Source organism: Xenopus tropicalis, chromosome 6, assembly GCF_000004195.4.
Source record: "Xenopus tropicalis strain Nigerian chromosome 6, UCB_Xtro_10.0, whole genome shotgun sequence".
NCBI classification, from domain to species: domain Eukaryota; kingdom Metazoa; phylum Chordata; class Amphibia; order Anura; family Pipidae; genus Xenopus; species Xenopus tropicalis.
Genome location: NC_030682.2, coordinates 6,453,318 through 6,467,585, shown reverse-complemented (window position 1 = coordinate 6,467,585; position 14,268 = coordinate 6,453,318). Strand labels below are relative to the sequence as shown.

The 14,268-nt window shown below is 53.8% G+C and overlaps 1 protein-coding gene across 2 annotated transcripts; it reads left to right on the top strand.

Annotated features, from left to right (window-relative positions):
* Positions 1-3,568: 3,568 nt before the first annotated feature.
* On the top strand, positions 3,569-12,907 carry LOC100486548 (splicing regulatory glutamine/lysine-rich protein 1). 2 transcript variants are annotated; one of them, XM_031904388.1, is made up of 11 exons: positions 3,569-3,731; positions 5,670-5,744; positions 7,752-7,805; positions 8,393-8,452; positions 9,151-9,267; positions 9,687-9,773; positions 10,609-10,722; positions 11,113-11,193; positions 11,549-11,624; positions 11,800-11,844; positions 12,353-12,907. In XM_031904388.1, the coding sequence occupies exons 1-10, from the start codon at positions 3,636-3,638 to the stop codon at positions 11,832-11,834; spliced, it is 795 nt and encodes a 264-aa protein (XP_031760248.1). In that variant the 5' UTR covers positions 3,569-3,635; the 3' UTR covers positions 11,835-11,844; positions 12,353-12,907. The 2 variants fall into 2 exon arrangements, with proteins under 2 accessions (XP_031760248.1, XP_031760249.1); XM_031904389.1 differs by lacking the exon at positions 9,687-9,773 and having other exon boundaries at positions 3,575-3,731.
* The last annotated feature ends 1,361 nt before the right edge of the window (positions 12,908-14,268 follow it).

Genomic DNA, 14,268 nt, shown 5'->3' with positions numbered 1-14,268 from the left:
AGCCCCACTGCCCCAATTGGCCTCCCCATATAGCCCCGCTGCCCCAATTGGCCTCCCCGTGTAGCCCTGCTGCCCCAATTGGTCTCCCCATATAGCCCCGCTGCCCCAATTGGCCTCCCCGTGTAGCCCCGCTGCCCCAATTGGCCTCCCCGTGTAGCCCCGCTGCCCCAATTGGTCTCCCCATATAGCCCCGCTGCCCCAATTGGCCTCCCCGTGTAGCCCCGCTGCCCCAATTGGCCTCCCCATATAGCCCCACTGCCCCAATTGGCCTCCCCGTGTAGCCCCGCTGCCCCAATTGGCCTCCCCATATAGCCCCGCTGCCCCAATTGGCCTCCCCGTGTAGCCCTGCTGCCCCAATTGGCCTCCCCGTGTAGCCCTGCTGCCCCAATTGGCCTCCCCATATAGCCCTGCTGCCCCAATTGGCCTCCCCGTGTAGCCCTGCTGCCCCAATTGGCCTCCCCATATAGCCCTGCTGCCCCAATTGGCCTCCCCGTGTAGCCCCGCTGCCCCAATTGGCCTCTCCGTGTAGCCCTGCTGCCCCAATTGGCCTCCCCGTGTAGCCCCGATGCCCCAATTGGCCTCCCCATATAGCCCTGCTGCCCCAATTGGCCTCCCCGTGTAGCCCCGCTGCCCCAATTGGCCTCCCCGTGTAGCCCCGCTGCCCCAATTGGTCTCCCCGTGTAGCCCCGCTGCCCCAATTGGCCTCCCCGTGTAGCCCCGCTGCCCCAATTGGCCTCCCCGTGTAGCCCCGCTGCCCCAGTTGGCCTCCCCATATAGCCCCGCTGCCCCAATTGGTCTCCCCATATAGCCCCGCTGCCCCAATTGGTCTCCCCGTGTAGCCCCGCTGCCCCAATTGGTCTCCCCGTGTAGCCCCGCTGCCCCAATTGGCCTCCCCGTGTAGCCCCGCTGCCCCAATTGGCCTCCCCGTGTAGCCCCGCTGCCCCGATTGGTCTCCCCATATAGCCCCACTGCCCCAATTGGTCTCCCCATATAGCCCCACTGCCCCAATTGGTCTCCCCGTGTAGCCCCGCTGCCCCAATTGGTCTCCCCGTGTAGCCCTGCTGCCCCAATTGGTCTCCCCATATAGCCCTGCTGCCCCAATTGGTCTCCCCATATAGCCCCGCTGCCCCAATTGGCCTCCCCGTGTAGCCCCGCTGCCCAAATTGGCCTCCCCATATCGTCCTGCTGCCCCAGTTTGCCTCTCGTGTAGCCCCGCTGCCCCAATTGGCCTCCCCATATAGCCCTGCTGCCCCAATTGGTCTCCCCATATAGCCCCGCTGCCCCAATTGGTCTCCCCATATAGCCCCGCTGCCCCAATTGGCCTTCCCGTGTAGCCCTGCTGCCCCAATTGGCCTCCCCGTGTAGCCCCGCTGCCCCAATTGGCCTTCCCGTGTAGCCCTGCTGCCCCAATTGGCCTCCCCATATAGCCCTGCTGCCCCAATTGGCCTCCTCATATTGTCCTGCTGCCCCAATTGGCCTCCTCATATTGTCCTGCTGCCCCAGTTGGCCTCCCCGTGTAGCCCCGCTGCCCCAATTGGCCTCCCCGTGTAGCCCCACTGCCCCAATTGGCCTCCCCGTGTAGCCCTGCTGCCCCAATTGGCCTCCCCGTGTAGCCCCGCTGCCCCAATTGGCCTCCCCGTGTAGCCCCGCTGCCCCAATTGGCCTCCCCGTGTAGCCCCACTGCCCCAATTGGCCTCCCCGTGTAGCCCCACTGCCCCAATTGGCCTCCCCATATAGCCCCGTTGCCCCAATTGGCCTCCCCGTGTAGCCCCGCTGCCCCAATTGCCCACCCCATGTAGCCATGCTGCCCTAATTGGCCTCTACGTGTAGCCCCGCTGCCCCAATTGGCCTCCCTGTGTAGCCCCGCTGCCCCAATTGGCCTCTACGTGTAGCCCCGCTGCCCCAATTGGCCTCCCCGTGTAGCCCCGCTGCCCCAATTGGCCTCCCCATATAGCCCCGCTGCCCCAATTGGCCTCCCCATATAGCCCCACTGCCCCAATTGGACACCCCGTGTAGCCCTGCTGCCCCAATTGGCCTCCCATGTAGCCCCGCTGCCCCAATTGGCCTTCCCGTGTAGCCCCGCTGCCCCAATTGGCCTCTACGTGTAGCCCCGCTGCCCCAATTGGCCTCCCCGTGTAGCCCCGCTGCCCCAATTGCCCACCCCATGTAGCCATGCTGCCCTAATTGGCCTCTACGTGTAGCCCCGCTGCCCCAATTGGCCTCCCTGTGTAGCCCCGCTGCCCCAATTGGCCTCCCCGTGTAGCCCCGCTGCCCCAATTGCCCACCCCATGTAGCCATGCTGCCCTAATTGGCCTCTACGTGTAGCCCCGCTGCCCCAATTGGCCTCCCCGTGTAGCCCCGCTGCCCCAATTGCCCACCCCATGTAGCCATGCTGCCCTAATTGGCCTCTACGTGTAGCCCCGCTGCCCCAATTGGCCTCTACGTGTAGCCCCGCTGCCCCAATTGGCCTTCCTGTGTAGCCCCGCTGCCCCAATTGGCCTCCCCGTGTAGCCCCGCTGCCCCAATTGGCCTCCCCATATAGCCCCGCTGCCCCAATTGGCCTCCCCATATAGCCCCACTGCCTCAATTGGACACCCCGTGTAGCCCCGCTGCCCCAATTGGCCTCCCATGTAGCCCTGCTGCCCCAATTGGCCTCCCATGTAGCCCCGCTGCCCCAATTGGCCTTCCCGTGTAGCCCCGCTGCCCCAATTGGCCTCTACGTGTAGCCCCGCTGCCCCAATTGCCCACCCCATGTAGCCATGCTGCCCTAATTGGCCTCTACGTGTAGCCCCGCTGCCCCAATTGGCCTCCCTGTGTAGCCCCGCTGCCCCAATTGGCCTCTACGTGTAGCCCCGCTGCCCCAATTGGCCTTCCTGTGTAGCCCCGCTGCCCCAATTGGCCTCCCCGTGTAGCCCCGCTGCCCCAATTGGCCTCCCCATATAGCCCCGCTGCCCCAATTGGCCTCCCCATATAGCCCCACTGCCCCAATTGGACACCCCGTGTAGCCCTGCTGCCCCAATTGGCCTCCCATGTAGCCCTGCTGCCCCAATTGGCCTCCCATGTAGCCCCGCTGCCCCAATTGGCCTTCCCGTGTAGCCCCGCTGCCCCAATTGGCCTTCCCGTGTAGCCCCGCTGCCCCAATTGGCCTCTACGTGTAGCCCCGCTGCCCCAATTGGCCTTCCCGTGTAGCCCCACTGCCCCAATTGGCCTCTACGTGTAGCCCCGCTGCCCCAATTGGCCTTCCCGTGTAGCCCCACTGCCCCAATTGGCCTCTACGTGTAGCCCCGCTGCCCCAATTGGCCTCCCTGTGTAGCCCCACTGCCCCAATTGGCCGCCCCGCTGCCCCCCCAGTTGTTTTTTCCCAGATCCCAAGTGGCTATTCCATGGGCAACGTGTTTGTGAGTCGGAACAGCAGTGATTCTGTTATCTGTCGGGGTGTGACCAGGAAACTCCAGGGGAGACATCTGTTGTTTACAGTCCCAGCTGAAAGGGATGAGGGGGTGGGAGGGTATTTGAATGAAACATGCCCTGCAGGGAGAGGGGGAGGGCTGAGCCAGGGGGGGGATTTAGGAATTCTCTCTCAGTTTCCCATATTAATCCTGAGAGAGGCCGAGAGCAGCACACAAGCTTCAGCCATGGGGACCGTGCGATTCCTGCTGCTGTGGGGGGGCCTGACCCTCTGCCTGTGCCTCATGGCTTCTGCCCACTCCCAGCCGGGGCACAGAGAAGGGGTAAGTCTGCTTGGGGAGGGAAGACAAAGAGGGAGCGGGGGTATTTATGAACATCTGGGCCATGTAGTGACCAATGAGAAATTGTATTTCCAGCCATGGTTGTGTCTGCCCTATGTATCATACTTATTGTAGCCAGCTGATTGGTTGGGAAGGGTGGGTATTGTTCTGGGCTCTAATTAGGGTATTACAGCCCCCCCTCCCCCATGTGCTGTTTGGGGTGTTGAACTGGGTCATGGTAGATTAGATAAGGGGTGCCTATGCCCCCCCCCTGGGGTAGTTATGTATGAACTGCAATGCCCAGTATTTGCCTGCTCGGGGCTGGTGGGAACTGCAGTTTGGGGGGGGGGGCAGAGACCCCACACATTTATAGATAGATTCTGGGTTTGTAATATTTAGTAAATAAAGTTATTTTGGGGGAAAAAAATTTCTTAGTCTGATGTTATTCTCTTATGTGAAATCAAAGGGCTAAATGGGTAGTTTGTTCCCCTTTAAATGAGCTTTTGGTATCATTTGGCTTCATTTTTTGTGTGTTTGGGGTTTAAGCAATTTCGCCTGTTGTTCATCAGCTCTCCAGTGTGAAATTTCAGCAGCTGTCTGGTTGCTAGGGCCCAGTTTACCCTAGCAACCAAGGCAGCGGTGCGAATGAGAGACTGGAAGATGAATGGAAAGTATTGAGAAACTTGTAGCCTCACAGAGTAATAACTTGTGGGCCGCCGGGGCCACTGATTCTGATTGGAAAGCTGGAAATGGGCAAAAGTGGGAGGAAAATAATGGAAAATGGTGAATCTGAGAGGCCCCCGGGGGTCCCATTCACACGTCGGTGCTAACGGGGAGCGCAAACACTTGGTTTCATTAGGGCTGTGAAGCTCCGTCAGTTAAATCCTGCGGATCCTTTGAAGTGCTGAGACTCTATTATGTGAGTCCTGGGGGGGTTTTCGGGGGTGTTAAATCCACTTCCTGTGATGCACAGCAGTGTGACCTGCATTCCCTCTCCCTGCATTCCCCCTCACGTGCACTAATCCTGAATGAATGGCTCAGGAATCTGCCCCCCCCCCCCAGCACTTGGGGTATCACCTCATTCCCCTGTACTAAGCACAATTCAGCAGGAACAGCCCCCTAAGTTTGCTCATAGCCTGTACAGAGAGATACCATAAAACTATGGCACATAGGGATTCCCCTGTACTAAGCACAATTCAGCAGGAACAGCCCCCTAAGTTTGCTCATAGCCTGTACAGAGAGATACCATAAAACTATGGCACATAGGGATTCCCCTGTACTAAGCACAATTCAGCAGGAACAGCCCCCTAAGTTTGCTCATAGCCTGTACAGAGAGATACCATAAAACTATGGCACATAGGGATTCCCCTGTACTAAGCACAATTCAGCAGGAACAGCCCCCTAAGTTTGCTCATAGCCTGTACAGAGAGATACCATAAAACTATGGCACATAGGGATTCCCTGTACTAAGCACAATTCAGCAGGAACAGCCCCCTAAGTTTGCTCATAGCCTGTACAGAGAGATACCATAAAACTATGGCACATAGGGATTCCCCTGTACTAAGCACAATTCAGCAGGAACAGCCCCCTAAGTTTGCTCATAGCCTGTACAGAGAGATACCATAAAACTATGGCACATAGGGATTCCCCTGTACTAAGCACAATTCAGCAGGAACAGCCCCCTAAGTTTGCTCATAGCCTGTACAGAGAGACACCATAAAACTATGGCACATAGAGATTCCCCTGTATTAAGCACAATTCAGCAGGAACAGCCCCCTAAGTTTGCTGACAAGCCCCCAATGAACTTTGCTTCGGCCACATCTGAATGGGGGGGGGGGGTTGTTGCTTTGGGGGTAGGGGTATAAGGCACACAGTGACAGCAGGGGTTAGAGTGATGTAAGGTACATACACAGCAAACTCACTGTGTTTTGTCCATTTCAGGATCGTTTGGACTCGGCCAAGAAACACAACTCCAAAAATGGGCCTCCTGGAAAGAGAAGGAATGAGAATAAGGAGGTAGGGGAATGGCCGCTGTCACATTGGGTCCTTGTTGGAGGAGCTCACACTCTCATTTTATTCACTTACTAGGGCGGGGCTAATATCTGCCCCTGTCATTTAACTACCCATGGTGTATTCCTCATTGTCTGGTTTGTGCCTCAGCCCCTTCCTAGGCCTTGGGACATAGCGGCTCCCACAATAGGGCAGGATGGAGACAGTGGGGTGAGACAGACAATAGGGATAGAGACAGATAAATGGCAGCAAGGAGGACAAGATGCTGATGGTACGGCAAGGTATCCTCTGTAGCACAACCTGGCAACATGGGGACAAGATAATAATGGGGGTTTAATAAGAAAACTATAAATAGCCAAATGGAGACAGCAGAGCAAGAACGTGGTCACGTGGTGACAGTGGGACAAAATAGACAGCAGGGGAGATTTTAGGCCAAGATTAGAATATTATGGTAATATAGCAACAGTAGGGCAAGATGGGAGACGGTAGGGCAAGATGGGAGACGGAAGGGCAAGATGGGAGACGGAAGGGCAAGATGGGAGACGGTAGGGCAAGATGGGAGACGGAAGGGCAAGATGGGAGACGGTAGGGCAAGATGGGAGACGGAAGGGCAAGATGGGAGACGGAAGGGCAAGATGGGAGACGGTAGGGCAAGATGGGAGACGGAAGGGCAAGATGGGAGACGGAAGGGCAAGATGGGAGACGGAAGGGCAAGATGGGAGACGGTAGGGCAAGATGGGAGACGGTAGGGCAAGATGGGAGACGGTAGGGCAAGATGGGAGACGGAAGGGCAAGATGGGAGACGGAAGGGCAAGATGGGAGACGGAAGGGCAAGATGGGAGACGGTAGGGCAAGATGGGAGACGGAAGGGCAAGATGGGAGACGGAAGGTCAAGATGGGAGACGGAAGGTCAAGATGGGAGACGGTAGGGCAAGATGGGAGACGGTAGGGCAAGATGGGAGACGGTAGGGCAAGATGGGAGACGGTAGGGCAAGATGGGAGACGGTAGGGCAAGATGGGAGACGGTAGGGCAAGATGGGAGACGGTAGGGCAAGATGGGAGACGGTAGGGCAAGATGGGAGACGGAAGGTCAAGATGGGAGACGGTAGGGAAAGATGGAGACAGTTACCATGTAGAATAGCGGCTATAGCTAGAAGACTCTTATACCAGTAATGGGCACATTCCCCCAGGCACTGGCACAGCTAAAAAGGTTTATAAAGCTAACCTTAGGCGAATGTCCCCTTTAAACAGAGGTTGGTAGGAACATATGGTGTGTGGGTGCAGTTATGTCCCAGTATAGTTAGTGGGTGCCCGGGGGGTAAATACCAGATGTTGTTCTGATACAAACGCTTGTCAGGACAAGCTGCTTCCTATTCCATGGAACGTTCCTTTGTTTAGCGCAGGACGGGGGGAACCATCGGGGGACGGATACCACATCCTGTTTATATGGGACGTTTATCTGCCCCTCAGAATCCAATAGTCTCGGAAAATTCCACTGTAACTGTGCAGGTGTTTTGTTATGGGCTGATAGACAGGGGTGATTGTGTGTTCTAGTAACATATGTATAGTGGCCCTTTAACAGCCCCAGGTACTAGCCATGAACTAGTTCCTCAGTACCTGCCCCCCCCCCCCACACTGGGGTTTATGCTGGTGGGAAGCCGCTGCGCTTGTTGCGGTGTCGGTCGTTGGCAGATACACAGAACATAACGCAGATGTGGCTAAAGGGATGGCGTGCAAACCCGCGGCACGCTTCATTTACTGTAACTTACACTGACCCTACAAAATAAACACAGGCGCCGCAGCTACTAAACAGCACCAAGTGGTCTGTTCCATCAGGCCCCCCCTCCCTCGTAGGAATTGGTTCAGCTCCAGATTGGCATATAGGAGCTGCTGGCTAAGGATCATGGGAGCTGTAGTTTAGCAGCCAGATATGTCTGCCCTTCTCTGCTAATCAAATGTTTCTTTTTCTCTTGGTGCCCATTGAACCCTTCTGCCTTACGGACTCTCCTTAAGAGGGTGTATCGCCCCGGGGGCTATTCTTTTATAGGAGGTGACCATACAAAACTGGTAAGTGTGCACTAACTGCATCTGCCCTGTCTGGGGCCCTACTAGTGTATCTGCCCTCTCTGGGGCCCTACTAGTGTATATCTGCCCTCTCTGGGGCCCTACTAGTGTATATCTGCCCTCTCTGGGGCCCTACTAGTGTATCTGCCCTCTCTGGGGCCCTACTAGTGTATATCTGCCCTCTCTGGGGCCCTACTAGTGTATATCTGCCCTCTTCTGGGGCCCTACTAGTGTATATCTGCCCTCTCTGGGGCCCTACTAGTGTATATCTGCCCTCTCTGGGGCCCTACTAGTGTATATCTGCCCTCTCTGGGGCCCTACTAGTGTATATCTGCCCTCTCTGGGGCCCTACTAGTGTATCTGCCCTCTCTGGGGCCCTACTAGTGTATCTGCCCTCTCTGGGGCCTTACTAGTGTATATCTGCCCTCTCTGGGGCCCTACTTGTGTATATCTGCCCTCTCTGGGGCCCTACTTGTGTATCTGCCCTCTCTGGGACCCTTCCAGAATTCCATCTTGGCCCTCATCTAATAAAATCTCACTTTTCTCCTGTTTTGTTGTGAAACATCTTTTGGTCGATGGGCAACATGAAGTCGAAGCCGCGCCCAGAGCACCAATCTCCTGTAAAAGTTAAAGACACCCCCAATATAATGGTAAGTGTGTTCTCACTGGAAATAATCTGTCTATGAGTCCTCTTGGGATAATGACTATTCCCCCTGGGTGAGTCAATCCAGTCTCCTTACCCTGGTACAGAGAGATTTTTCATAGTTCCAGCTCTAGGGCTGCTCTCTTTCCCGTGGTCAAGTAAGGGGAGGTACCTAAATATATAGATGTTGGAACGGGGGGAACTAGGGCCAAGGTTCCAGGTACTGAGGCTAAAGTACATTATATAAAATAAGCCCCTATGTTGGTTATGGGCAGAGGCGTCCGTGCAGCCAGTGACTATAGGCAATGGCCATACAAGTGAAGGGGGGGTGGATGTGGGTATGTGCACATTGGTTGAACAACAGGGCATGTAAATGAGTGGGTGTGGCATCAGGTCTGCCCTCTGAGGAGCCTGGAGGGCCAATAGCCTTAAGGCACCAACTCCAATTATAGAGAAGTTGTTGCACCCCCTATTGTGAAATATAAGGACATTAGGAAAAGGAATTTTTGTTTTTGGGTTAGCATGCCCTTTAAATCATTCTGCATGTGGGGTCACTATTGTTTGGCGCTGCTGGATCTCTTGTTTCTGAACTCTAAGTCTGGACTTTCTCCTGGTTAGTGGGATCTGGGCCCTTGTAAGTTGGGGGGGTCCCACCGTTCCCCCCTTTTTATCATTAACGCGCTGAATTCTTTGGTTCTTTTGTAGGATTTATCCAGATCTTCCCTGGAGAACGGACGGAGGAGGCGGCAATCTTACGAGAAGCCCAAGAAGCGCTGTCCTGGCTGCTACTCACCCATGGGAAAGCCGCAGAGGCAGAAAAGGGTAAGTACTAAAATGGGTGGGGCTTGGGCGGAGCCTATACTTTATATTCTGGAGCTGGACCCTGTACCCCAGTACTTACACAGCAACATCAGCTTTGTAATATAATGGTTTAGGAACCCTGATCCTCCCATTGTCTGACCATGGGGAAGAGAACAGCCCAGGGGCAGGAAGAATGGTTTTAAATGAATTAAACTGGAGTTTCCCTTTTAATATAGATTTACTTTTAGTTTTTAAGGCTGCACTTACAGGCCAGGCTACTGGGGGGCAATTTGCCCGCAGCTTTCCCAGTTAGGGCCACCCTGGGTGAGTTAGTGCCTTATGTGCCACTGGCACATTTCTATAGATCTGCAGTCCATTCTAGTTACCAGGCAACCTCGCCCCAAGGCTGCAGCATCCATTGTCTTTGTTTTAAATGACAGAAAGATAAAAACAAGGATGTGGCCAATAACCCCCCCGAGACATGCCCGGGCTGCTACCACACCCTGGGGCGATCCTTAGAGCCGAAGGTGAGTGGTTATTAAACCCACCAAACCGAAGCCCCCGATATCCTGCTTGATATTGCGCCAATGAGTGTGCACTTCCGCTTCGCTTCTGCAGCTTGAATGGGGGCCGGCATTCCTGGGACGCATGTGTTTCCTCTCCGGCAAACTGCAGCAGCTTTGACTTGCTTTATGGCAGGAAACTGGCAACGGCATCTGCACACAATACTGCATGTGGCTTTACTTACTGTAGGGCACTGGCCCTTGCATTTGTGCATGAAACGTGTTCCTATTTACCCTTTATCTGGGGGGCTCATTAGTCTTTATTAGAGACCCTGCATGTCCCATGGTGTCTATTGTGGGAGATTTGATGTCTAATGGTCCTTATAACGTCCCCCGTGGGCAGAGAGAGCCATACCCAGGAACAGCCCTTCTGGGGGGCTTCTATGAACATTTTACCTGAGTTGGGGCCATACTGTAACCCCCCCCTTCCCTTCCAGACAGATCAGCAATAGGCACATGTAGTATAGTGAGCTATACGGCAGCTCCCACCATGCAAGGAGGTAGGTTTCTAAAGGTAGGTTTGTAAAGGCTTCAGATACACTAAGCCAAGATGGCGACACAAAAGATCCAAATAAAACCAGTTGATCAAATGGAATGCCATTGGCTTGGACAGACCAGTTTTAGAAACTCTGTGGGGCCCACCTGGGGAGCGTGATAGGCAGCCAGGCCTGGCCATGGCACAGCTGGGGGGCAGCGGGGTTTATTCATGGGCAGGTAAGTCACATTGGGATAAGTGAGAAAACCTTGCTAAGCTCGTTAGCTGCGCGGGATCCAATAACCAATTCATATTCTCATTTAGGACGTGGAGGAGCGCGAACCATCCCGGAGACGGGGGCATAAAAAGCCAAAGGACAGGAAGGAAGGCAGCCCTCCCTTCTCCCACCGCGGGCTGGCGAGGTCCCTACAGCAGGAGGTAAGTGGGAATGTATCTCTTCTAGGGCACTTAGCGCCTTCCCTCTGGTGGAACCATAGAGGATTGATGGGGTTGGCTCTGTTGGAAGGGTTACTGCCTGCCCTGCTCTCATTTCCCTACAGAAATAGGGGTTGGTAGCACTAGGTAGGTACCTAATATATAGGGGCAGAGACAGGGGAAAGTGTTGGAAGGGTTACTGCCTGCCCTGCTCTCATTTCCCTACAGAAATAGGGGTTGGTAGCACTAGGTAGGTACCTAATATATAGGGACAGAGATAGGGGAAAGTGTTGGAAGGGTTACTGCCTGCTCTGCAGACAGAGGGGTTGGTAGAACCAGTGGGCTCTCATTGGCTTGTGCTGTATCATTCTAATTCTCTTATTTCCAATTCAGAGAGAAGATTCCGAAGGCAAAAGGAGAGAGCGAGGAAGGGGGGGACACCGCCCCGGGTCACTATCAGGAGTTGCTATAAAGGTATGAATTTCCTCCTTCAGTGCTATTGGCCAGTTGTATTTCTACCCGGGGTCAGATGTGGAGACGAGGGGGCACCTTGTGGGTAGATGGGGTTCCCAATGGGGGGGGGGGGGGCAATGGTTACACCTGCAGAGCTCTGTGGAACAGGAGAGTAGCACAGGGGAGGCATTTTCTGTTCTGGGCTTTATTTGCCCTTAATGGAAGCAACTTGCTAGTGCTGTTTGTTTCCTCCCTCTCCCTTAGTGGAAATGATCATCCCTAGCTGGTTGCTGGGGTCGGTGACCCTAGAAACATATCGACAATTATATGGTTCTCCCTGCTAGTGACCCCCTAACTCAGTTTGGTTTCTCCCCAGGAGGAAGAGCCAAGGAAGCACCACGGGCACCACAAGAAAGAGAAGCACGGAAAGCACAGGAGGAACCATCACCACGGTAGGTGACGATTGGCCGCGGTAGAAACCAACTCAATTAATGGGGGGGGGGGATATAATTTTAATTACATCTCACATTAATAGAACATCCCAATGGGTTTGGGGGAGCCCATTACCCAGTCTATGTCTCCATTTTGGGGCGGCTCATTATAACCTGATACCTTTTATCAATTTAGAACATTCCGAAGGGAAGATTGAGAGAGAGGAGTGAGACAGAGGAGGTAAGAACCTGCCGTTGCTCAGTTACCCATCCCGGGGCAACACCCCGTGACAATGATCCCTGTGCAGAGGCGAGCGAGCCCCTGGGATTGGTCAGGAACCCCATTACGTTTATTGGTGGGACGCCTGGCCAACCTTGGCTTTAGTTTAACCGCCGGGTTTGATTATGGGGATGTCTCCCACACACCATTATGGCCATTGCCTCCTTCCATGGCAGCCAAGCTCCCCATCTGTCACTGGTGCCCAACTCTCATGGGCGCTATATATTCTCTGGACTTGGGGTGGGTGAAGCTCTTCAGAGAGGAACATGGACCCCCTCCTGTATTAGGTTGGTCTGTGCCCACAGGAGCCCCCTGTCCTGCCCCACCATCTGTGCCCATTGGTACCAACGTGTGTGGGGAAAGACACTCAGGGCAGAATGAAAGTTTTGTACTGAACCCCAGTTTTGCCGGGGGGGGGGGGGGCGTGTATCTGTATCAGTGACCTTACGTGCATTTTATTGTATTCCAGGGGCAGCAGAACCCGCTGAGCGTCGGCCTCTTCCCCGTACCCCCCCCTAGAAAACTGCTTCCTGTGTATCACGCACAATTCCCCCCCCCCCCCAACCGTCGGACACGCTCTGCTCCGCCTTCTCTGGTACCCACAATGCCTCTCTGTACTGTCACCGTTCCTCTATGATCCTCAGGGCCATGCTTGTCTGCAGGAATAAAACGAATAATAAGTCCCAACTGCAGGGCCCACAGGGCCTCTCCTGGCACACTGACCCCCCCACCCCACCCACTGTGCCGGCACACTGACCCCCCCCCTACCCACCATGCCAGCACACTGACCCCCCTACCCACCGTGCCTGCCCATAGGCTGAGGCTCACAATACATTCCGGGCCACTGTGGGATTGCCCCTCTGTATAATACACCTACCCAGTTTTTACCCCCACCCTCTCTGTGTATTTCCTTTCACTTTTTATATTTGTTTTTTTAATAGAATGTTAATAGACCAATCAGTGTCATGCCCCGCCCCCCATTTTATATGCCAACGAGAATAAAGTGAAATTTTAGCGTTTCTAATCTTTATTATCCATTATCTGCGTATCTGTATGGGGCAGTTCTTATTGGTTCCAGCTGCTCACTGCCCCCGTAAGGGCTTGGATACTTACCCAGGTACATGCACTGATTCTCTGTACAGTGGGCTGCTCTCCTTCCCATGGTCAGGTATGGGGTGGGGCTTGGTTCAAACAAGCAAAGCTGATTATATAGATTCCTTGTGGCACTGACTTTAATAGTACTACCTATTGACGGGTTAGTTCACCTTAGAATTGCCTTTTATTATGATATAGTGAGATTCTGAGACAATTTGCCTTCATTTTTTGTCTGTGGTTTTTGAATTATTTAGCTTTTTGTGCAGCAAATTCTCCAGTCTGGAATTATAGCAGCTATCTGGTTGCTAGGGTCTAAAACACCCTAGTAACCAGGCAGGGGTTGGAACGAGAGAGTGGAATATGAATAGGAGAGGGGCTGAATAGAAAGATAAGGAATAAAAATTAACAATAACAATAAAACTGGAGCTTAACAGAGCAATAGGTTTTGGCTGCTGGGGTCAGTGACCCCCATCTGAAAGCTGGAAAGAGGCAGAAGAAGAAGGCAAATAATTAAAAAAAAAAACTATACAAAATAAAAAATTTGCCTCTATGATAGGGCTGAGGGGAATTTTCCAGATCATTTTCCTGTAAGAAAAAAGGTTTGAGTAAGCACTCCCCCTAGTGGTCACAGCCCAATTAACGTGTGTTACACTGCCCATAGGCACAAATGGAGCATGTAAAGCCTCCAGCTGCCTCCCAGTCTGATCCAAGCCCCGCCCTCTGCCTGACCATGGGGAAGAGAGCAGCCCAGGAACAGGCCCTAGAGTGTGGGAGAACCTGGAGGAAACCCATGCCCTGGGGGTATACAGAATACATGGAGGTGGTGCCCTGGCAGCAGTTACTTACCATCATATTGAAAGTCCCAGTGGATTGGCCGTGGCAGGATCATGGTGTGAATGACGCACGTTACTACCTGCACCATAACACAGCAACACGGATCAACATATTCCAGCCAATGAGGGACAAGCTCAGCGCTTACTAAGGATTAAATCTGATACTAACCAACATAATCGCAGGCGCAGAACTACAACTACCATCATTCCTAGCCAGATGGGACATCCTATCAACCCTAGGGCTCCAGGGAGTTGGAACTGTTACTGCTACAGGGAGTTGGAAGGGTTGAACTTGATGGACTCAACTTGATGGTCTTTTTTCAACCCTATGTAACTGCTGGTACTGGCCATGATGAGAGCATAATGGGTCCATATGGAAAATGGGCTTAATAATAAATATACAGGAATCTATGGGGAGGGGCAGTAATAAATAAAGGGTAAGGGGTACTATGGTGCT

Excerpts from the sequence above, each read along its gene's own strand:
- LOC100486548 (XM_031904388.1), top strand. The coding sequence starts at position 3,636 with ATGGGGACCGTGCGATTCCTGCTGCTGTGGGGGGGCCTGACCCTCTGC. Across the intron at positions 3,732-5,669 it reads AGCCGGGGCACAGAGAAGGG|GATCGTTTGGACTCGGCCAA; the intron begins GTAAGTCTGCTT and ends TGTCCATTTCAG. Across the intron at positions 9,774-10,608 it reads GGCGATCCTTAGAGCCGAAG|GACGTGGAGGAGCGCGAACC; the intron begins GTGAGTGGTTAT and ends ATTCTCATTTAG.